We start from the raw sequence: 22,073 nt of genomic DNA on the forward strand, positions 1-22,073 counted from the left end.
AGGAGCTAAGGGCCACCAGGTGTGGTCGCCACTAAGGTCTGAGCCCCGTGAGAGGCTCTGGACGTGCTTCTTCTAACCCGAGGCTACCTAGGATTTTCGACCCCGTGCTGCATGTTACATGAGTCACCCGGCATGTAAGGGTCGGAGAGGAGACACACCAGGTCTGTTAGCAAACATGAAAGCGTGTCCTTCGGCCTCTGCATGTGCCGTGCTCTCATCGGCCCCCCAGTTGTAGACAGAGACAGTGGGTGAGTGGACTCTCCATGGCCCCCTCCAGCAGGAGCTGCTGCAGAGCTGTGTGTGTGTGGGGGGGTGACAGGTCATCTGCAGCCCCCAAAGGAGACACGTCACAGGTTCCGTGTGCTTACGGACAGGTGCAGTGGGGGGGTCGCAGGAGAGTAGGCCTCTCCCTGGGCCCCTGCAAGACAAGGGCAGGGGGCCGCCCTGGGGGAGGCAGGCCATAGCAAGATGGTTGTCACGAAGACGGCATATGTCCCCAGCAAATCAAAACACTCCTGCATCTTCCCTGGGGCACGTCCTGCCTAGCCCCCTGACTAACCATGCCTCACCCCTGCAGCTCTTCAAGTCCCAGAGTTTGCCTCTGCCTCCAGGAAGCCTCCCCTGACCACCTCTGATGCACAGGGCTCCTGGGAAGGAGGAAGAACACTTTTCCACATCTAGACGGACATCCTGGAACTCCTGGGCGGCCAGAGCCCAAGACAAAGGAGCCCAGCACCCCAGGGCCTGGGCTTATGTCCACAGCCTGAGCTCCAGGAAGAACCCTCCCTGGGAACAGGGCCTCATGGAAGCTTTAAGGGGCCATTTTCCCTCTTAGTGGCCAGGAAGGGGCTACGGCCACAGGCGGGTGAGATCTGCTGGCCGCTGGCTCGGGAAGCATGTGTCACAGCAGCCCGCTGGTTGTCTCGGATTTTCCTCTGGGCCCCAGCCTGGCTCGGGCCCACACACCCCTCCCTTCTTCCCACCACAGCCTTATTTTTAGCCTCTTTCCTGGAGGCTGAGGTTTGGTGGGGTCACAGGACGGGCCTCCCGCCCAGGAGCAGCCTCCTTAGCCCAGGCCAAGCCCCTGTACCAGCCTGGGGCGTGCCAAGTGGAGCCCCCAGCCACCACACAGCCACAGCTGCCAGTCCAGCCTCTCGACCCACAGTCAGGATCATTGCACAGGGGCCTCCTCCCTGGCCCAAGGAAATGTGCTCGCCCACTGACTCCCAGTTACACTCCTCCCAAGCACCAAGGGTCTCGCCTCTCACCCAAAGCCAACCGTCCCTCCTGCCCCCTGGGGACGCTGCCCTGGGGCACCCCTGGCCTGGGCCTCCCTTCTGCCTCCTGCACGGAAGCCCCTAATCTTGTCCTGGTGGTGGAAACTGTCCTGACTTGCTCCCTCTGCCAGCCGCTCCTCCCTCTCCCTCCTTCATAGCTGAGTTGGTATAAGAGTCCCCCTGCCCCCAACTCAGTGTCCTCCTCTCCATTTCTCCCCTGAAACCAGCCTTCCTGGTGGCTTGGCCCCACCCTCCTCCCCATCCAGAGTGGCCCATGGCGCTCCCCAGACCAGAGTCCCATCCCCCTGCAGCCCCATGAGTGACCCCGGAGAGTCCCCCTTCTTCTGTACCCGGCCTCCTCCAGGGGCTCCAGCACCCTTCTGCAGTCTGACCTCACCTGCACTGTCCATCTCCACCTGAGTCCCGGGCTCAGGAGCAGACACTGAGGCCCGGCAGCCGCCAGCTCTGGCGAGAGCAGAGTCACCCACCAGTTCCTCTCCGTTCACTGGCCGACCCCAGTATCAGTAACGCTACCCCCACGGTGCTCCCTGGGTTAACTGAGGGTGACGGCTGCCTCGTGCCACCCCTGTGAGATGCTCGTCCCAGCCTTCAGGCTTCTGAGCCTTGACGACAGCTGGGCCCTCCTCCTGGGGTGGGGGTGGGGGGGCGCTTCCACCCGTGTCCAGGGCCCAGACCCAAGGTCATGTCTCCCAATTGCCCCCGACTCCCTCCTCTGATGCTCTTGTTGAAGAGTTGGCGCCGGACCTGGTCACAGATATTCACAGTGTCACCCCCCACACACACACACTGCTGGTCCTCAGGAGACCGCAGAGAAGCCAGATCCGGATCCTAACCTGCTGCAATCACGGAGGCCTCCCCAAGACCAAGGTAGAAGAGGAAATCACACTGACCTCAGGAGCCCCCAGCCCAGACCAGCCTCAGATGCAAGTCTGGGACCACATGACCCTGAGGTTCCTTCCCACCTTGTCAGCCAGGGCTGGGCATGCCCCCAAACACAAATGCCCACACCCCACATTCACCCTGCCTTTTTCAGAGCAGCAGACAGCTTAGCAGAATTCCCAAGAGCACGGCCTCCAGAGGCCGACCATCTGGGTTAAAATCTTGGCTTCTCCACTTATCCTGCTGTGTGACCTCAGGCAAGTTACTTAACTTCTCTGTGTCTGTATCCTCCTCGGTGATAGGTCTTAATTCTAAGATCTGAGTCACCTGGTTGTGAGGCTTCCATGCATTAATCAGTACAAAGTGCTTAGAACATAGCCTGGCACACAATAGGTCATCAGTAAGTTACGAAATGTCCTCAGGGACAGGAGCCTCGGCCATGACCAAAGAGCAGGGCGAAGTCCCCCCTCACGGTTCTTTTCTCCAAAAAGGGGCAAATGGCAGGAAAGACAGGGGCTGGGGCTGGGAAGGGATGGGCCACGCCTGCCACTGGCTGGTCCGTCTCAGAGGGACTGGGTCCCCTGTGGAGAGCTCAGAGTGGCTGCTCTGGGAGGATCACTGCCACTCCAAGGCTCAGCCAGAGCTCCCGCCCCAGTAATTACAGGAGCCCGAGGGCCTGACTACGCTGACCTGGCTCTGGAAGGCTAAGGCTGTGAGCCACAGGCGGGCCCTGTGGTCACCGCCCCCCCACCCCGCCCCCAGCCCGAGGGGACTGGCCAAGGCTGTCCCTGAGCCGGACCCACTTTCATGCGCAGTCGCTTCTAACCTGCCTCCAGAGCTTCCGTGGGGCCACATCCTGCCCATCCCCTGGGGAGGAACTGAGGGACTTCCGGGAGCATCTGGCCTGTGCTCTGAGCCTCGGACTGCCCCTCAGACAGCTCCCCAGGACCCCCCATCCCTGCAGCCTCCACACTTGTCATATACACACCCAGGTCCGCTGACCACTACCCCCACGTCACTGGATAGATCTGGGGCATTCTGTCAGAACAGCTTGGCAGTGCTCTCTACAGGGACCATGAAGCCGAGGCCCCCAGCCCCTGGCTGACAAGGCAGGAAGGGACCTCAGGGTCAGCCCCGCGGAGAGGCCCCACCTCCTCCCTAGAGGACCCAGACCCCAAGCGTGTGACCCTAAAGACCCTGCAGCTGCAGCAGCCCCTTCCTGTGGGTGCTAGGAAGGAGCACCCCACCACCGTCCAAACCCCCGTGCTCAGGGCCCTCCCCAATCCCACCGAGTCTCTGTGCCCAGAGTGGGCAGGGACAGGCGGCCTGGCCTCTGTCCCGAGGTTCTAGTCTATCATTTGGGGCCAGCTTTCCTGGAACCGATTTGGCCTTAGTAATTTGGGGGCTCTGCACAGCCACTCCTTCCCTGACACGCCCCCACCCCTGCCCCTGGCCCGGCTCAGGGACTCTCCCGAGACCACCAGGGCCACACTTATCCTGACCCACAGACCCTGGATGAGGCCGGGGGTAGGGGGAGATAAAGCCTTAGCGGCTGAGACCCATGGCGGCTCCCACCTCTCAGACACTAGATGGACATTCAGAAGGGAACGTGGGGCAGAGGCTGCCGGGCCAGGCGGGGACCGGCCAGTGTCCCTCACCTCACCTAACGCCCCTTCCCACCTCCATACCAACTGCCCACATGATTGCTGGAAACAGCGAGTGACCCGGCAACAGCAGCGGCCCAGACACAGCCTGTGCTCCTTGCTTCCCAGGAGCCTGTTGGGCAAACCCGCGCAGGACGGTGACGGGACCGTGAGGAGCACACAGAGCTCGCCGGTGGCAGGGCACAGCCCCAGTCCGGGCCCCAGGGCAGCGGAGGGACCCCTGTGAGGGGACGCCCTCCCAGCCTCCATGCTGCTCACTTCTGCAACAGTGTAGGTGCTCTGCCCCTCACCCAGCTACCCTCAGGGCTCCTGTCACCAGCCTCCCTGCCGCCAGGAGAGGGCCAGGCTCTCACCGTGTGGCCCAGGACCAGCCTGCAGAGGAGACCCAAGAGTCACCTCCCGAACATACAGAAGCCATTCTGCCCCACATGGGGCAATGAGACCCCTCCGCCAGGGCTGGGGGTGGGGGCAGATGGGCCCCCCCCGGACCACGTCCCCCCATCCTTCCCATTCACGCAGGGCCCACAGCCTGCTGTATGCTGTGGTGGGGAGAGAAGCACCTCACTGGCCCCAGCACGAGGACCCAGGCCTCAGCAGGGTCATCCGAACCCACCAGGGCCCCCAGCCTAAAAGAATCCGCGGGTTGAGGTGGGACTGGATCTAACCACCCCTGGCACCTGGCCACACCTTGGCCAGCCCCCAGTGCAGACGACTAAGGTCGGCCCCTTGAAATGGGGCAGGTGTGCTGAAGGCTGTGGTTGGAAGCTGGGAAGCCTTCCGGAAGGAGGCCAAGGCACCACGGAGACCCCCCCAGGGGAGACTGGGCTCAGCTGCTAGCAGCCACTGGGGAACTGGCCTGGTTGTCCTGGGGAAGGAGGGCACAGGCAGAGCTGGTAGCAGGGGCGGCAGGCAGCAGGGACCACGGGCCTCACACTACCCTTGGGAGCAAGACCCTAACCACAGAAAGGGAGGGACAGAACCATCAATGGTGCACTCAGGCTCAGAGAGGGTCAGGCTCTGCCTTAGGTGACACAGCAGGTCTGACACAGCCAGAAACAGGAAGCTGGGCTGGGAAGATGGGGACAGTCAGGGCCACACAGGGAGCCTGAGGACCCAGCCAGGGCCCTCGTCACCTCCCTTGCTCTCATCCCCTCTGCCGCAGGGCTTCAGGCCCCCATACCCAGGCAGAAACCCAAGCCCCTTCCTATCCGGGGAAGGATGGGAGCCCCTCCTCTCTGACCCCCTCAGGGATCTGCAGCCCTCCCACTCCTCACAAAGCAGGAAACAGAGGCAGAGCTGGCCAGTAATGCCCTGGGTCCCAGACCAAGTAGCGTGTTCAAGGCATGTCCACTGACAGGCCCAGAGCGCAGCCGGAAGGTGTGGAGACGGGCACTGGCGGTGAGTCATTTGGCCCTGGCGGTCTAGGCCAGCCCGGCCGCTCACCTGCCTGCTGGCCTGCCAGACAGGCCCTCTGGAATGTGGCCCTGGGACACCGCACCCGGCAGAAGTTACCGCTGACGTGGCCGCAGCCGGGCCACCCAAGGGGATGAGGCCCCCCGAGGTGTGGACCATCTCTATCCACAAAGATAGCCACAAAGCAGGGAGCCTGACCTGGCTTCCACCCAGCCAAGTGACCCTGGACAAGGCCCTGGGCCTCTGCCTCCCCATCTGTCAGCCCCGAACAGACTCAGCCAGGCTGACCGTAGCCAGAAGCCCAGGCTGGCAGCACCCCCCACCCCATCCTACCCCCAGCTCAGGTGTCCTGCCAGGCCGATGGGCCCTCCTGGGTTTGTGTTGAGGAGCAGTTGCCATGGGCCACAGCCACGGCTTCTTCGCCAGGAAAGGGCTCCCCCAGGCAGGGCTCTGCCTCTCCTCCACAGCCCCTACCCTGCCCCAGTTCCAGCGCCCCGTCCATGACAGGCTGGGTCAGAGGCAAAGAAAACCGGGTCTCAGGGAAGTTGGGGCAGAGCCTCCTCTCCCAACAGCCACTCTCCGGCGGTACACAAGGCCTGCACCAGCGCTTCCGGCTGGGCCCGTCTCCAGGAACCCAATGATGCCTCCTACACCCTTGGCTCTGCTTCCATTTCACAGATGGAAGAGGGGGAGCCCAGAGGCAGCCCTGGCACCAGGACACAGACCTGGGGAGAGGGACCCCAAGACCCTCGCTAGACGGGCCTCTCTTCCTCCTGAGCTGCTAGCCATGACTGGACTCAGAGTGGAGAGCAGGGGCCCTGGGAGCAGAGCCACAGTGCACCTGCTCAGAGGGCCCTTGCCCTGGCCGGAAGCAGGGGCTGTGGACCCCCACCACCACCAAGAGGACGCTGCCCTGGGAGGGGGTGGGGTCCTGGTCCCACTTGTTTCACCCTGCGAGCTTTAATAGGTGCCTGTCCCCTCTGCGCACACAGCAGATGGCCCGAAGCATCTAGAGGTGACTGCTGGGCTACGTTGATTTTACTCAGCTGAAGCCACCCCAAAAGGAAGGCCAGGGCCAGGGCTGGGCCCTTCTCACCTGCTTCTGAGGCCTGCTGCCCTCAGGGGGTTCTCATGGGGAGGAGGAGAGGCCATAATTAGCTGGGAATGCGGGGACAGAGCCAGATGCTGCCGCAGTTCCCAGGATGGAGACCGGCCTGCTGAAGAAGGGAGGGGTTCTCAGAGGGACCTGGAAGGGACTATGCCACACAAACATGGGCAGGGCGCAGGGCCGGCCCAGCGGGTGCAGAGGCCCGGCAGGGATGGCACTGACAGGGTGCAGCTCTCCTGGGGGTCTGCTTGGCCCAGGTGCTTAAGAACATCCTCCCGGACTCCCCCAACCCAGGAGGTAGAGAGGAGGACGCGGCAACCGCAAGGCTCAGGGGACACCCCCAAGGTCACCCAGCTGGGAAGCTGAAGAGCCTGACTCCAACTCTGGCATCAAAGATGGGGTCCGTGCCACCCACCGCAGTGACCCAGCCGCCGTGGCCCCTGAAATGGGCCGGACCCACCTGACATGAGCTGCAACTGTAGGTCACGTGCCGTGTTCCAAAAGTCAGTATGCAAGAAAGAGAGAGCTGTCCCATGGATAGCTTTTATATGAATGACACGGTGACACTTTCAGATAGAGCGGGTTGAATAAAATACATTAATTCACTTATTTCTTCTTACTTTTCTGATGTGGCTGCTAGGAATATTTAAATTATGTATGTGGCTTGCATGGTATTTCTTCTGGACAGAGCTGGCCCCTACCATAAAGACAGAAAGGCGCAAGACAGCTTAAAGAGAGAGACGGAAACTCTCCATTCTTTGACGAGGAGGCCAGGGCCACGTGGGGGAGGTTCTCAGGGCCAGGTGGGCCAAATGTCAAAGACCACCGAGCCATTCAGGGCTTGCCTCCCCTCCTGTGTCCCAGCTGGGGCAGCCAGCAACAGGTAGACTCGGGCCTAGGATGAGCCCTCTCCTGCCCTCCCCCACCAAACACATCACGCTGTACCAGTTGTCATAGAGACAGGAATCTTCCTACAAACTGAACTCAGGACAGGGGCGTTGGGGGAGTCTGCCATAAAGAGAGGGAGAGGGAGCCAGGCTTATCCGGAGAGGAAATCTGTGTATGTTGTTGGGTGTTGGGGGAGGGGCCGGCCGGGACAGGGAGGGACAGGCAGCTCAGGCCTGCTGTTTGCACAGGGTTTTCCGGGCCTTCCTCCCCACGGCCCCACGCCCCTCTTAACTGCCATTCTCCATCCCCCCCTTACCCATTCACTCGAAATTTCCTATCTCGTGCTCCCATGCTAACTCTGGGACCTGAGGAGGGCTAGGCAGATAAGCCCCACAGCTCCCTGATCCCACCCCCTCCCCTCAGTCCCTGGCAGAGTCAGTGTCCCTGAGAACACCAGGGAGGGGTGGTCTGGGGCCGGAAAAAAACAAGCAGTAAAGTGTCACAATGCCAGAAGCAGCTCCATTCAGCGTCCAGCAGGAACTGGGAAGTCTCCCCCCAGACCGAGGCTTACTTGGGGGTCGAGTGCCAGCCTCATCCGACCTCCCTGGCCATCTCGGACATGAGGGGCACGGGGGCCTCAGTCTCATCTATATTCAGAAGTCCCCAGCGTTCTCTGACTTCTCCCCACTTTAGGAGGACACCTAAGCTCCCAGGTCCCAGGCAGCATGTCCGGAGTATTCTTGCTGAGCTGACCCAAGAGCCTCCTGGACATGGCCCAGCTCAGGATCTGGTGCCACAGGCACCCGCTTCCAGCTCCCTGGAACGGGAGAGAACGGAGGGCCAGGGCGTTCTGAGCGTGGGGGGTGGGGGAGGATCTCCCATCAGAGCTCTTCCCTTTAACTTGACACAAAACCCCACTCAACAGAGGAGACTGAGGCCAGGAGAAGGGAAGGAGACCCAGGGCCACACAGTTTACACCAGGACTCTCCTCTCTCCTCTCCCCCAACCTACAAAGTTCTCTTTACAGTATGTCCAAAATTCCTCCTCCTATCTCTCTCTCCCTCTCTCTCATTTTTCCTTTTGGTTGTTCCAGATTCTTGCCAGGCTGTGCTTGGGCTGGTTCTGGGCCCAGGTGCCATGTGTAGTCACCGCTCTTCTCCTGCAGGGAGCCCCCATACCCGCTGGCCAGAGTGCTTTCCTCTCAAGGTTACACCATTCTCACCTAGAGGCAGCTCAGTCCACGGAAGGGCCCTACTTGCAGAGCCCTGAGAACGGGGGAGGGGGAGTGAGCAGCCAGAACCCCAGAAGCCCGTCCATCCCCCCAGGGCCCAGGGATCAACCACCTCACCAACAGGAAACAGACCTAAACACTGAGACTGGCCCAAGGTCACACACCAAGCACCTGAGAGGCAAATCTGGGACTAGAAACCAGCAGGGTTATCGACCCCCACCCCAACCCCAAGGCGGGTTCCCAGAGACGCTCCCACGGGACGCGGCAGCCCCCTCTCCAGCCCCAGCGGCCTGTGCCCTACACCAGGCCCCAAGCGCCACAGAGCAGGGGGAGGCGTCTTCAGGCCTGTAGCCAGGGCCAGCTGCAAACCGCATCCTGGGTCCCCAGGCGCCGCGGACCCGCCCCGCCCCTCCCTCCGCTCCCCGCAGCCCCAGCCTTTGTCAGCCACGCGCTCACACACAGATCCGCGCCGCCCGCGCGCACACACCCGGTCTCCCCTGGCGCACACCCGCAAGGGGCGCGCGCACTCGCTGCTCGCACGCAGGGGAGTGGAGCGGCGGAGGAAGGAAGGAGCTGACCCGCTAGGGCCCGACAGACCGCCCGGGCTGGGGGAAGGGGAAGAGAGGCCGGGGAACCTGCGGCTGGGGCGGGAGGGGGCGCGGAGGCGAGAACACAGAGACACGCAGAGGATACTCTCAGAGAAGAGGACAAGGGATGGGACGTCAAGGGCTGGCGAGGACGCGCCGGCTACTCCGGGGATGGGGACTCCTTTGGCCCCTGGCTCGGCGGCACGGGGTTGTGGGGAGCGAGGAGTCGGTCTGTGGACTGGACCTGTGTTTGCCCCAGTTGTGCCAGAGCACTGAGCCCTCAGAAACCTACATAAGGCTGGAATACAGGGACCAGAGGACCAAAGGCTTCCCGGGGTGCCTCCAGGCGGGGGTCCTGGTTCTCGGGCGGGGGCACCCGCTCACCTGCTACGGTGTACCTGTCCAGGTAGTTGAGCACGTTGCCCAGGCTGAGGATGGCCGCAGCTGCCCCCCGTCCGCGGCCCAGGCTGGCTGGTTTGGGCTGCTGAACGCCGGGGCCCTTGGCAGCGGCTGCGCAGCCGGGGGTGCCGGGGGCGCCGGGGGGTCCGGACGGGGCCCGCCTCACGCTGCCCGACAGCGTCTGCACCTCGTCGTCCGCTGCCGCAACTCCAGCGGCGCCCACGCCCCGCGCCCCGCAGCAGCCGCCACCTCCAGCCCCTCGCGGCGCCCCCCGGCGCCGGCGCCGCCGCTCCGCGTCCGCCTCCTCCTCCTCCGCGCCGCCCGCCGCCGCCGAGGCGCATTCCAGGCACATCATGCCGGCCGCGGCGGCGGGGGGCACGGGGGGCGCGGGGCCTAACCCGGGCCCCCTCAGGGCGTGCGTGCGCCGCGGAGCCGCCGCTGCACCATCCCGGCCGGCCCGTCGGCTCCTACGCTCCGGCCCGGCTGCGCGCGGCCCGCGTCCCCCGTTGCGCCGCCGCCGCCGGAGCGCTGACAGCTGCGGCCCGGCCCCGCCCACCGCGCGACGCCCAATCGGCGCGCGGCTCGGCCCGGCCCGGCCCCGCCCCGCACGTGCTGCCCCGGGCCGCCGACGGGGGCGCAGTGCGCCGCGCGGCCGCTGGGCGGGGGCGGGCTGGGGGTTGCCCACTCCCGCGCGCGGCGTCCGGGGAGCGGTGAGAGGGTCTCGGGCGGTGGGCGGGGCGCCCAGCCGTGCGGCCCCCCGCCCTGATGGAGTCGGCCTGGGGAGAGCCCGGCCGCGTGCCCGGCGCGGGCTAGGTGGGGGCCTGGCCGGACGCAGACCACTGTTTGCCCACCGCCCCGGGGAAACCGCGCTCTAGCTCCTGAACTCTGCCTGGTACCACTCCGGGCGTGCGCGCCGGGACCCTCCCCGAGCCCCCGGGGCCCCGAGAGGCAGCCCCTGGCAAGGGGAGCGGGGCTCCCACGGGGCCTCCCCAAGCTGCGGACTCCCAGCTGCGCAGGGAAGGGACGCACCCCGGGCAGACCCGCAGTTCTCTCTGGGTGCCCGTCTCTCCCGCGGGTAGAGAGGACAGGTTTCAGTCTGCAAGTCTGAGTGGTCGCCGCCCGCAGTGAAGGAGGCCGAGTCCTGCTCCCGGGGAGAGTGGTCGAGTCACTTCCGTGTTCAGGGCCACAACCCATCTCAGAAGAGCTGTGGTTCTGTGTCCCACCCTCAGCCCCAGCCCCTCCATCTGTTTGAGGCTTTGGCTGAAGTTAAAATCCCATGTCAAGTGCTGAGGGCAGAATGTCAGCACTACACAGAGCCTGGAAACCCAGAAGTACACCATGTTTCACAGATGGGTCCCTGCGTCCAGAAAAGACCCCATCATGGACATCCAGCTAGCTCGTGGCCCAGTCGGTGCTGACCCTGCACTCTGATACCACCCTCCTGGGATGGGAGCTCCGTCCCCACCGAGGTCTGTTCTGGACCCCATGTCCACAGGTAGGTGCGGGTCCCACGAAAGTGTTGGCCATGGTGAGTCACAGCATACCTAAGAGGTGAGGCAGCACGAGGTACCCTCTTCCTGCTGAGAACAGAGTTAACCCCAGGCTGGTAGTGTTTCTTGGCGCCTTTGAGGTGTGTTCTAAATCCTGCAAAGTGACTAAAAATATGCTTCGGTGTGTTGGGTGTGGATGACGGTCACGGGAGGGCCAGGAAACACACTCCATTCTGAAAGTTCCTGGCTGCCTCTTTCCAGCTTGAAGCTGGATACGGGAAATTCTGCTGGGCGCTCTGGGACGACCCGGGCTCAACAGGCCAGCACAGACCTAGGAGCTCCCTGGGGCTGGGGCTCAGTCCTGGCAGTGTCCCCTACTAACTGGGGGGGGGGGGTGCCAGCAAGGGGACAGCATCCATCTGTGGGGCTGCATCCATCTGTGGGGCTGCACCCAGCTGTCCAGCTGTGAAGGAGACACAACCACAGCTCAAAGCACAACCCCAAGCCCCCTTCCCTCTCACCAAAAGTCCTCCTCCTTCCAGCCATAGCCTGCCTGGGGAGATGGTTTAAGCTCTTGACCAGAAAGGGGAGCACTTCCTTTCCAGGGCCCAGTAGGCCCAGAGCAGGAGAAGAGGTCAGAGTTTCGAGCCTTCAAATTTGGGGCTCCTCTGAGCAGCTCTTCTTACTGTGTGGGGTTTCCTGAGGTTTTAACTCCAAGACACTCTATAGAGCAAGTATGTAGGGGAATCCTGGGCCACCAAGGGCAGGATGAGAGGGAGGACAAGACTGGTTGGTGTGACCCTGGGCAAATCACTGCAGTCTCCTGAGAGCCTCTGGCAGTATCAACGGACCATCAGCCAGACGATTTGCAGGGCCCTTATCTCCAGTGCCAGTGAAGAGACCGAGACCCACGTAAGAGAAGGGATGTGTCCAAGGTCACACGCCTGGTGAGCAAAGGGACTTGCACTGAACCCAGGTGTGCCTGCCCCTGATGCAATGCGTCCTCTGCTGCCCCACGATGCTGCTCTGAGCTCCACAAGGTCCCTCCCCTGATCTCAGGGATGGCTAAAGGCCTTCCATGTTTGTGTGTGATGCCTGGGCCACACCAGGTTTCCTGACCGAGGAACTGGACTTTTCAGAGCCTTTAACGGAGGGCATACACTGTGCGTCTCCCAGGGGGAGGTGTAGGCTGCCGTGTCCCCATGACCCACAGAGCATTTGGTATGGTGTCTCGAGCTTTGCAGAGCATCCTCGGAAACACCAGCTTCCCCAAGGCTGATAATGGGGAGCTTGGTCCCCTCTGCCCATCCCCCAGGGCTCAGGCCTGTCTCTTCCCTTCTCAAGTGGACACCCCCGCCCTCAGCAGGCTCTCAGCAATCACCCACGTGCCCTGGACACCCCAACCTCCATCTCTAGATGTGGCCTCATCTTCACACACACCCCCACCCAGATCTCCCACAGCTTCCTGAACTCAGCACAATCAGAACTGAACTCCCCATAAGCCATGCCATTCTGGTATTACTTATCTCTTGCCAAATAGCACCGTCCTCCTCATTGTCACTGCAGAGGGCACCTGGGGCCACGGGGGACTCCTTCTGCCTTGACAACCACATCTGGGGCCTGTCCACTTTTTGTCTTCCAGACCCCAGTGTCCCATTGCTCACTGACCCAACTCAACATCTTACCTTTTTGCAACCCAAGACCATCTACCCCAAAACCCCCCTCCAGTCTTTCCTCCTAACTTTTTGCCAATAACTTTCTAAATCACACACAGGACCTCATGACTACCTTGCACACCGCCTTTCCACGGCTCCCTACTGCCCATAGGGTAAAAACCTCTAAGTTCCTTAACACAGTCTCCAAGACCCATCAGAACCCTTCATGACCCATGCCGATCTCCAGCCTCAGATCCTACTGGCAGGCTCTCAAACTTACCCCTGAACTCATGGATATCTCACTTTCCAGAGCCTGGAAGCTTATAGGAATTGGGGTGCGTGCACATAGTCTCTGGTCTCCCCTCAATGCTATGACATTCAGGACCACGGAGAGCGTCACCTGGGAGCCCCCTCTCCCTGCCCTTAGTCGGGCTCTGCCTCCCGGGTCTACCCAGCTCACTCCTCTCCCTTTCCGTCAAAAACCCAGCACAGATCAGGACTTCCTCCAGGAAGCCCTCCTTGACCCACCTGGAACATGTCCTCCTCTGGGCTACTTGAGTAACCTGTGTATGCTTCCTTCCCACCAAACTCGTTGTGTTGATTATGTTTGTACAAAAGTCTACTCCCCACCCGGCACACCTCACCCCCCCAACCATGAGCCTTAGGGCCCTGTACCCCATCGGATTCCTCCCCACAGCCCAGTGCAGAGGAGGTGCACGGAGCATGTTTGTTGATTGAATGAGTAAATGACATTTAGCAGGTGCACAGGAAGGGTGTGTTGATTTGCATCGGGTCCCTGTTGCTCTGAGTGACTCAGACACCACCCAGATTCCTCTCATGGCCCCTCTAGAGGAGGCATTTTCTCCCTGACTGACTCCACCCTCCATCACCATCCATGTGCCATTTGCCTCCACCCTCTGATTACCTTTCCCTCAAGTCAGCACCCAGCTCCGGGGAGATGGCAGCCCCTCTTGGCTACTGCTGTTGCCATGCAGGGGACTCATCCAGGCTGCTCCATCCCCCAGCCTGGGCCTGCCTCGCGAGTTCTGCTCAGAATGCTCTGTCCCTGCCTCTCTCTCCTGCCCAGAACAGATGGCTGAGTCCCCACGAACACAGAAGTCCCTGTTCTGTCATTTGAACATTTTTAATGCTTTCTAAATGATCGAAGCTTCAGTCTCCTCTGATCGGGGACTCCGACTACCAGAAACAAAGGATCCCTTGAAGGACCCTGAGCCCAGCTTCTTCCCGGTCCCGGTCCCGCCAAGAGGCTGCATCTGAGAGGGGGCCCGTGGCCTGCCCAAGATGGTTATGATGGACACCATCACTGCTTGTGTTTGTTTCCTTCCGCTGCTGTTACGTTTTGATATCCAGAGTCTCTTCCCCCTTCCCAGCAGCACCCTGGTTTCCTGGGCTTAACAGAGCTAAAAATCAAGGAATGCCCAAGGGTCCCACTGGACTCTTTTGCCCCAGGCTTTAAATCCTGACTGGGGTGGCAAGAAAACAGGGAAGATTGTCTGGCCCTTTGGGGAGGGTCCCCTGTAAGAGGGCTCCCCTGAACTCAGGGGTGGCTAAAGGCCTTCCACATTTGTGCATGATGCCTGGACCACACCAGGTTTCCTGACCGAGGGGCTGGACTTTTCAGAGCCTTTAACAGAGGGCATACACTGAACCCAGCCTCCTGAATCTGGACTGTGTCCCTTAATTCTCTGAGCCCCAAATATGCTTCCAGCAAATCCCTCCCTTGCCTAGCATGGCCGCTCAGCTCCTTCTGCACACAGGCCCCAGCCCCACCAGACAGAGTCACATAGAGGGGGCACACTCTCCTGTGTTACGGGGAAAGCTTAGTGCCAGTGGCCACCCCCCCCAACCGCCAGCTCTTGTCGAGAGGCCACATTCAACCCAAACGTCCACATTCCCACTCAGACAGGGAGGAAAGTCGGGCACTCCAGGGGATGGGACAGACATACCCGTGTTTGGTGTTGCAGGGACACCATCTCGAGGGTTGGTGTGACCATCTCAAGGCCCGTGCCCCACCCTCCAGGCCTGAGGGCCGTGTGGAAGAGCCGACCTACCGCCAAGCCTCCCCTGCTGACCCGCAGACACAGAGAAGAGCACAGGCACACACCTGCATGCCGTGATGACACCTGGGAGCTGGAAAGCACACTTTGTCTGGCACGAGCCGGCAGAGGGAGTGGATCAAGCCTGAGGGCCTGGGCCTGCTGACCGTACACGCCCCACAAATGAGGCTATCAAGAGTCTCCAGGCCTCAGGGATTACTCAGAATTGTCCTTTAGGCCAGACAGGTGTGATGGGTTGACCACTCCTCTGCTCAGCTAAGCGGTTGGGCACCTGTGGCCCCGGGGCGGCAAGGCCTGAGTGACCGCCCGGTGAGACAGGAGTGTGGGAGCATGAGCAGCTGGCCAGGACAGCCGGCAGAGCAGGCCGGGTCTCTCACCTCCCAGAGGCCGCCGGCCCAGGCCCCCGCCCTGCCCCCAAACTTGAGATGAGAACACCCTAAACTCCAAGCTGGGCATTCTGTCCAGCTCAGTCCCAGCCAGGCCCATGCTGCCCAGCCCCGTGACAAAACCCTGGGACACACTGAGTCAGAGAAACCCGGGGTTCAGGACTCGAGTCCCAGCTCCCAGACAGTCTCTCCTGCCCCCAAAGCACACACAGCCCCACAGGACCACAGAAGCCTTCTGCCTTCCCCATCCCGCACCTCTCCTGGGCCCACCCTCTCCTGGGGGATTGCCCTTCCCCCACACCTTCTCCTGCTGTTGGCCAGCTCCTCCCCCAACCTGCCTGCGCAGAGGCTCTTGGGGGACAGAACCCCTTCCTCTGCCCACAGGGGTGGTGTGCCTCACCTGGCCTGGCGTTTCCCTGCCTGTGTTGGGCTGTGAGGTCCAGGGGCAGGGTTGGATCAGCGTCTCCACCCACCACCTGTTTCCGATCATCCTCCCCAGCTGCTGGACGCTGGGGTGGGAGAGGTAGGGTGACCATTCTGACTCTTGGGAGCCTCTCAAGGCTCCTTTCCAGGGGTGCAGGGTGGAAGGGTCAGGCCTCAGAGCAGGGCTTCCACGGGCCTCGGCCCGGCCTGTAAGAATCACACAATGGGGGCTGGAAAAGCCACACTCAACACCCCTCTTAACACACAGCTGGGAGTGTGAGGCACAGGAAGCGTCCCAGGTCACAGCCGGTGCTGCCCAGTGGGTCCTTGGCATCCTGCCCACCCCCCCCAGACTGGGCCTCTCCTTCTTAGCAGAAACCAAGTCTGACTGGGGGCTCACACGTTTGGTCTTCATCTGTTTCCGCACAGAGCTCCTAAAACTCTTGGAATTTCCTCAATGCTGAGAGACCTGAAGGTGCCTTTTGTTTGTTAATGAGGGGGCATTTGGGCCCCACGTAAGGGGGGCTGGTGGCCGGGAGAACCCGGTCCCATCCCCTGACCTCTGGTGACAGACGGCGGATGGGCTGGAGGTCGAATCAATCACCAAAAGCCAATGGTTAATCAATGGTGTCTTAGTAATGAAGCGTCCACGAAAGCCAACAGCGACAGGGTGGGCACGTGGGGATGCGGGTGGATGGGGTTCTGGAGGGGGCACGTGGCTCTGCCCCTGCCCCGCAGCGCGTCCTGGCCCTCGCTTCTGCCGGCTGCTCCTGAGTGGCACCTTTTAGTATAAACCAGTGATCTGGCGAGGAAACAGGTTTCCTGGGTTCCGTGAGCCGGTCTAGCCAATTAACAGAACCTAAAGGGGGCTCGGGGACCTTGGGTTTTTGCCCCTGGCCACTCAGGGGTACAGCTGACGTCGAGCACCCGTGCTTGGCCCGTCCAGTGGGCAGGACTGGGGGAGCAGCTTTGTAGGACTGAGCCCTTCCCAGGAGGACTCTGACCCTATCTCCGGATACACAGGGTTAGAAACGAGTTGGGGGTAGGAGAAAACTGCTTGGAGATGTGGGAACCCCTGCATACAATGTGACTAGGTGTGGGCTGTTACTCACAAGTTCAGGAGCAGCCCATTTTATGAGCTCCAAGGGTGAAACTGCGGGTGAGGGGCTGCTCAGCCTCGGGGTAGCCACTCCCGAGGGTTAGGGCTGAGGACGTGGGGCTGAGCTGGAGGGTCCAGCACCCAGAGCTCACCCTCCAGCAGTAGGGGCAGGGAGGCAAGCAGGGAGGCGAGCACAGAGCAAGCAAGGGTCAGGAGGGGTGCGTGAGTCTGGTGCCGGGAGGCAGGCCTCTGCTGGCCAGGCCCCAGGGGAGGTGGAGAGACGCTCCTGCTCCTGGGGCAGGAAGAACATGCAGCCCCGGCGCTGCCGGCCTGGAAGCTGCTGGGCTCCTGCTGCGCCCAGCTGCTCCGAACCCAGCGGCAAGCGAGTCCCGCAGAGCCAGCCCGGCCCACACGCTGTGCCCCAGGGATGGAGCAGCCTCCCCAGCCCCGCCTGGTCCCAGGGCAGCTGAGTCCCTGTGGGGTCCAACGTGCCTCTCCTGGGGGCTTGAAGTCACAGCAGCACCAGAGTGGAAGCCCCCCTCCAACACCCCCCCCTTTCTGTTCAGAGGGTGACCCAGGCAAAGGGGTGTCCTGTGCCCTCTTGACCCGCAGAGGGAGTGGTCCTGGCTGGGGAGCAGCCCTCCTCTTCCTCTCCTGCCCCCACTCCCAGCAGAGACACCTGGAGGCTCTGAATAACTCGGTTGTTCAGAAATCCATGGGCTTTGTGCAGGCCACGCTTGAATCAGGGCCCAGGGAACCAGGCGCAGGGCCCCAGGCTGGAGCGGCCCAGGCCTCCCGCAGAGGGTGCGGATAGCTCAATCCACAGCCCACAGGCTCGGCCAGCGCCCCGGCTGGGTGTGAAGCTGCAGCAGGTGCGGCTCAGCCGGGGTCCTGGAGCCTGGGCCAGATGGGCACTGGGGCACTGAGGCTGTGGGGCCGGAGGGAGGGGTGCAGCAGGGGGAGTGGGACCTCCTCGCCGGGGTGTGGGGGCCTCAGAGGTTCTCGGCGATGGAACCTGTACTGGAAAGCAGGGCTTGGCTCTCGGCGTCCTTGCTGTCGGAGGTCCCTATGGGAGGGAAGGGGAGGCAGAAGGTGCCTTGGGACCAGGCCAGGAAACCCCTCACTTCTGCTTTCAGAACGAGCTCCGGATGTGACTCCTTCTCCTCACCTTCAAGGCCACCCCCAAGGTCCCAGCCCCACTGCTTCCCCTGATGACACAGAGTGTCCTGCGCCCCCGTTTCCACGCTGACCTCTCCAGTCTGTTCTGCACACAGCAACCACAGTTGTGCTTTTGCACTATAAATAAAACACCTTGGGGCCTGTCTACAGGAAACGGCACAGAGGCTTCCTCTCAAAGTCAAGGCCATGGTCCCTACAAGACCCCTAGCTGCCTGCTCTGGCCTCACCCCTACCACTGTCCCCCTTGCTCCCACTCCAGCCACACTGGAGTCCCTGCCAGGCCTCAGACATGTCAGCCACAGGCTCACCTCAGGGCCTTTGCACTGGCTGTTTGTCTGCCGGGAGCCCCTTCCCCGCAGAGAGCTGCATGGCTCCCTGCCTCACCTCCTCCAAGCCTGTGCTCCCGGGTCACCTGTGCATCGAAGACCTTTAGGACAATCTTTCAAGAGCTGAAAGCCGCGCCCACATGTTCCTCCTCCCACCCTGGTCTACTTTACGCCTCTCTGTACGCAGCACTGATCACCCTGAACGTACCAGGTCTTCTGCTCTTCCTGTCTGTTTCTTGTCTTTCTGCCCTAGAGCACCCTGGGTGTTCACCCCCCGCATCTGGCACATAGCTGGGGGGACGAGGGGGTTAATGGCCACTTTTGAACAAACGGACAAATTAACAAGTGAGATTGCTCGGGGCGGCCTGTGCCGCTTGCTCCCGTGAGGCGTAGCCCCAAGCCTGGCGGGGGGGGGGGGGGGGTGAGGGCTGGGGGTACCTGTGCCAGGCTGCCGAGCCCGGGCCTGGTCCGTCTCCAGCCGCAGTGCGGTCAGCAGGAAGCAGCCGCCCCCCAGGGCTATGACGAAGGCGCAGCCCAGGAAGCTGTACTGGAGGCTGAGGAAGGACTGTAGGTAGGAGTCGGGCCGCGCGGCCCTCAGGGTGCCGGAGATCTGCAAAGACAGGCTGCGTCTGCCCGTCTGCCTGCCGGCCTGCAGCAGCTGCCCCCGTCCCCTCTGGGAACCCCCCCTTACAAGTCCAGTGAGGTAAGGGCTGCCGGCGTCTCCCAGGACATGGCCCACCGTGATCTGAAGCGCCTCAGCTGTCCCCCGGCACCGGGGCACCACCACAGACTGCAAAACACAGGGGCGTCAGGGGAGCTCCAGAGGAGGGCAGAGCATGGGTGCCCCTCCGTCCCGCCTCCTGCTCCCGCCTGGACTGCCCGGGAGCTGAGGCAGGCTGGCCAAGTCAGTGGGACCACAGGGAGTCAGCGACGCCCCACTACCGGGACATCAGGCCCCTCCGAGGGCTGGGGATGCCACGGCCTGGGATGAGACCCCACTCCTCCAGGGCTTGCTGCGAGGCTGGCAGGGACCAGGCCGGGCTGGGACTCAAGAGACGGGGTAACCCAGCTCAGGGCGAGGAGGCAGGAGTGCAGGCCCGCATGGGCACGCGTGGGTGCCCGGGCGGGGCCCAGAGGGCTGGGCCCTTCTCTAGGGAAGTTCAGGCCACACTGGGCAGAGACCAAAGATGGCCCTGTTGAAGAGACCCCCACGCAACGCCTGGAAGAGGGTATGAATTCTGGAACAGAATGTCTGAGCTCCAATCCCAGGCCCCCCACTCAGGAGCTGTGTGACCTCAGGGTCTGCATCCCCAAACAGGGGGACCTACTGGGAGGACAGGTTCGTTACCATTCTTCCTGTGGACAGCAGACCGAAATAATGCCCCGGCCCCAGAACACTTCCAGACCCTTCTGCCTGACCAGCCTTCCCCGTTCTGGCCCAGCGGGAGCATCCCTACTTGTCGTTCAGGATGGACTTTCCCAGATTTCGGGGGCCTGCCCTACAGCCCCTGTGTGTACCCCAACTGAATGCGCACCCCCACCCTGTCCTCCCCTTACCCCCACACTGTCTGGGCAGCAAGGCCCCTGTCCGCGTTCCCTCATGCTCCCTGGAGCACAGCAGGGCGCCAGGTTCAGAGGGGACCTGCTTAAAGTCAGCCAAGTGGATGAGGCCAGTAGAACCCAGCTGGAAGCCAGGGGAGGGGTTCAAGCAGCGGCCACACAATCCCAACGGGAGGTACTCCCCCCAGAGACCCTTCCCCAAGACCTAGGTGTCCATAACCTGAGCCCAGGCAAGAAGATGGAATATATGTAACATGTATGAAATGTCTCCTGTCTGCGCCTTATAGATCTCCTGCCCATCTACATCCACTCAGCCTCGCCAAGAGGGAGGTAGGATGACAATCCCCATGTCACAGATGAGGGAACTCTCCCCGGGGAGGGTGGGTCACCTCTCTAGGGTCACCCTGCCAGGAAATAGCCCAGCCCGCTCTTCCAGGATCTGGCCGTCGACCGCTTTGCTGTTACAAGCAAGGAGGAGCCTTTCCTGTGATCTCTGTGCACTGTGGGACGCTTGGAAGGCAGAGAGAAGGACAAGCTCAGCTCTGCACGCAGCTGAGGCAGAGGGAGGGGGATGGGCGATGCTGGGGTGGGGGGGGGCGGGCCAGACACTGAGCCTCTCTGTCCAGGCAGCCAGAGAAGCTGGACCTGCCCACCCCCACTGCACCGGGACCTGCCGTTAGGCCGGAGAAGGAGCTGAACTCAGCTCTGCACCAGCCCCTTGTGCCTCCTTCTTGCCCATACTTAAGGGATTACGCACCGCTGGTCCTGGAGGGTAGGCCTCCGGGAAGTCCACGCCGGAGGCTTGGACCCTCGGTCAGGTTCCTTCCATGCCCGTGGGAAGTGCTGGGCCCAAACCAGTCCCTTGCTATCGGGGGCAGGAGTGGTGGATCCCCAACCTGTTCTGTCCTGTTGCCACCAAATGACGCCGGTGGGGTGGGGGGAGCAGGCAAAGCTGGCAATTTTAGGGCAAGCTTTGGGTTCCTAAAACTGCAGGCCCACTCGATTCTGAGACAAAGCACCTCTGTTTCTGACTCTCCTTTCTCAGAAGAGCTGTTCCCTTTGTAGCCTGGGGCATAACCCACACCGGCCAAGGGCCCACAGGACATCAGAGCGGCAACCACCAGGTACGCACTCCCTAGCAGCCTGCCTCCTGTATTCCCCACTCAGCCCTCACAGCCAGCTGCATTTGGGGGAGGGGGATGGGATGGGCAGGTGGGCAGAACAGGGACGCACTGAAAGTACCGGGATGCAGGAAGAACAGGACGGTGATGCCCTCAGGGGGGACCGGGGAAATTGGCAGAGGAGGACCCCAGAGGACCAACCTGATCTGGGAGAGATGGTGAGTTCCACTTCTGCTCTACTCCCTGCTGCTGACCCTGGGGAGCCTAGCTCCAGGCCTCCCTCGTGGGCCTTGCGAGAGAGCTGGAGACGCCATCAGTCAGGGGCGCCGGGAGCTCAGCCTGGGGGGACACGACCCCTGCCTCCCAGGGAGCAGAACCCTCCAGAGAGGGGCTGCTGGAGGTGAGTGAAGGAGCCAGACCCTTTCCCTCATGAGCCTTCAGGAGGCAGGGGCTTCTTGGGGCTCCGTCAGAGGGGTATGGGATCAAGGACAGAGCCTGCAGGGGGTCTTCAGACTGGGAGCCAGCTGTGTCAGAGTGGTGTTCCCCCCGGGTGCTCTGAGGAGCGCCCCATCAGGAGCATGTGAGATCCCCACACCCGGTTCCTACGCTCTCTGAGGTGCCACAGCCCTTGGCCCAGCCAGCCCCTGAGATCTCTGCCCCAGGGAGAGCCTGGGTTCTCCTTGTGCACCGGGGGGCCAGAGAGCAGGCTGCTGTCGTGGGCTAATGCCAGGCGACCCTCGGGACAGGCAGGGCAGGCAGCCAGCTGTTGGACCGCGGGGCCTCCTGCCCTCCTGTGCAGGCTTCTAGCCCGGATCCTACCCTCGCTAGACCCCTCTCTCGGTCCCACCCTCCCTGCCCCTGAGGGACCCCCCTGCCTGAGGGCTGGAAACCAGCTTCCTCCAATCCTCCGGGCTCCAGCTACCCCCCAAACCCCACTCCCTGCCCAGCTGCTTGCACTCTAGGCCTCTGTCACCTTCCACACCTGCCCCTCTGCGGCACACGGCCCACCCCCCACAGCCTGTCCCCAACCTGCCTTCGGCCCAAGAGCACTCCCTCCTGGAGCCCTCCCACTTTCTCTGAGCTCCAAGGACTGCAAGGATCAGTCAGCCCAGACCCCCGCAGGGTCTAAAGGCAACCTTTCGTGGAGGGGCTTCCGGAAAGGGGGAGCAGAAAGCTTTCCTGGGGTGGAGAGACTGGCTACCTCCAAGCCTGGGAAGGATGGCAGGGAGCACAGCCCCCTGGGCAGCTCCAGACAGCTCCCCAGCAGAGCCAGCCGGGTCAGGCCACGG

At 62.3% G+C, this 22,073-nt stretch overlaps 2 protein-coding genes across 17 annotated transcripts in view; both read right to left on the reverse strand.

Moving 5' to 3' along the window:
• SPNS2 (SPNS lysolipid transporter 2, sphingosine-1-phosphate) overlaps positions 1 to 9,978 on the reverse strand; it is a 29,593-nt gene extending 19,615 nt beyond the window's left edge. For 5 of the 7 annotated variants that reach the window (XR_009348113.1, XM_059149488.1, XM_059149489.1 and 2 more), the window contains exon 1: positions 9,453 to 9,943. Coding sequence is in view for 6 of the 7 variants with exons in the window: in XM_059149488.1 (XP_059005471.1) it covers positions 9,453 to 9,822 (370 nt within the window). In the remaining variant the exon portion in view is untranslated. Of the gene's footprint in view, positions 1 to 9,452 lie in introns of all 7 variants that reach the window. The other 2 variants (XM_059149490.1, XM_059149493.1) reach the window with 1 other exon arrangement.
• Positions 9,979 to 16,115: 6,137 nt separating this feature from the next.
• The window catches only part of SPNS3 (SPNS lysolipid transporter 3, sphingosine-1-phosphate (putative)), a 34,227-nt gene continuing 28,269 nt past the window's right edge, over positions 16,116 to 22,073 (reverse strand). For 9 of the 10 annotated variants that reach the window (XM_059149494.1, XM_059149495.1, XM_059149496.1 and 6 more), the window contains 3 exons: positions 18,795 to 18,893; positions 18,542 to 18,713; positions 16,116 to 17,664 (listed from right to left, as the gene is read on the reverse strand). In XM_059149494.1, coding sequence (XP_059005477.1) covers positions 17,591 to 17,664; positions 18,542 to 18,713; positions 18,795 to 18,893 — 345 coding nt within the window. In that variant the 3' untranslated portion in view covers positions 16,116 to 17,590. The remainder of the gene's footprint in view (positions 17,665 to 18,541; positions 18,714 to 18,794; positions 18,894 to 22,073) is intronic. The other variant, XM_059149497.1, reaches the window with a different exon arrangement.

The sequence above is a fragment of the Mustela lutreola genome, chromosome 15 (assembly GCF_030435805.1).
Source record: "Mustela lutreola isolate mMusLut2 chromosome 15, mMusLut2.pri, whole genome shotgun sequence".
NCBI lineage: Eukaryota > Metazoa > Chordata > Mammalia > Carnivora > Mustelidae > Mustela > Mustela lutreola.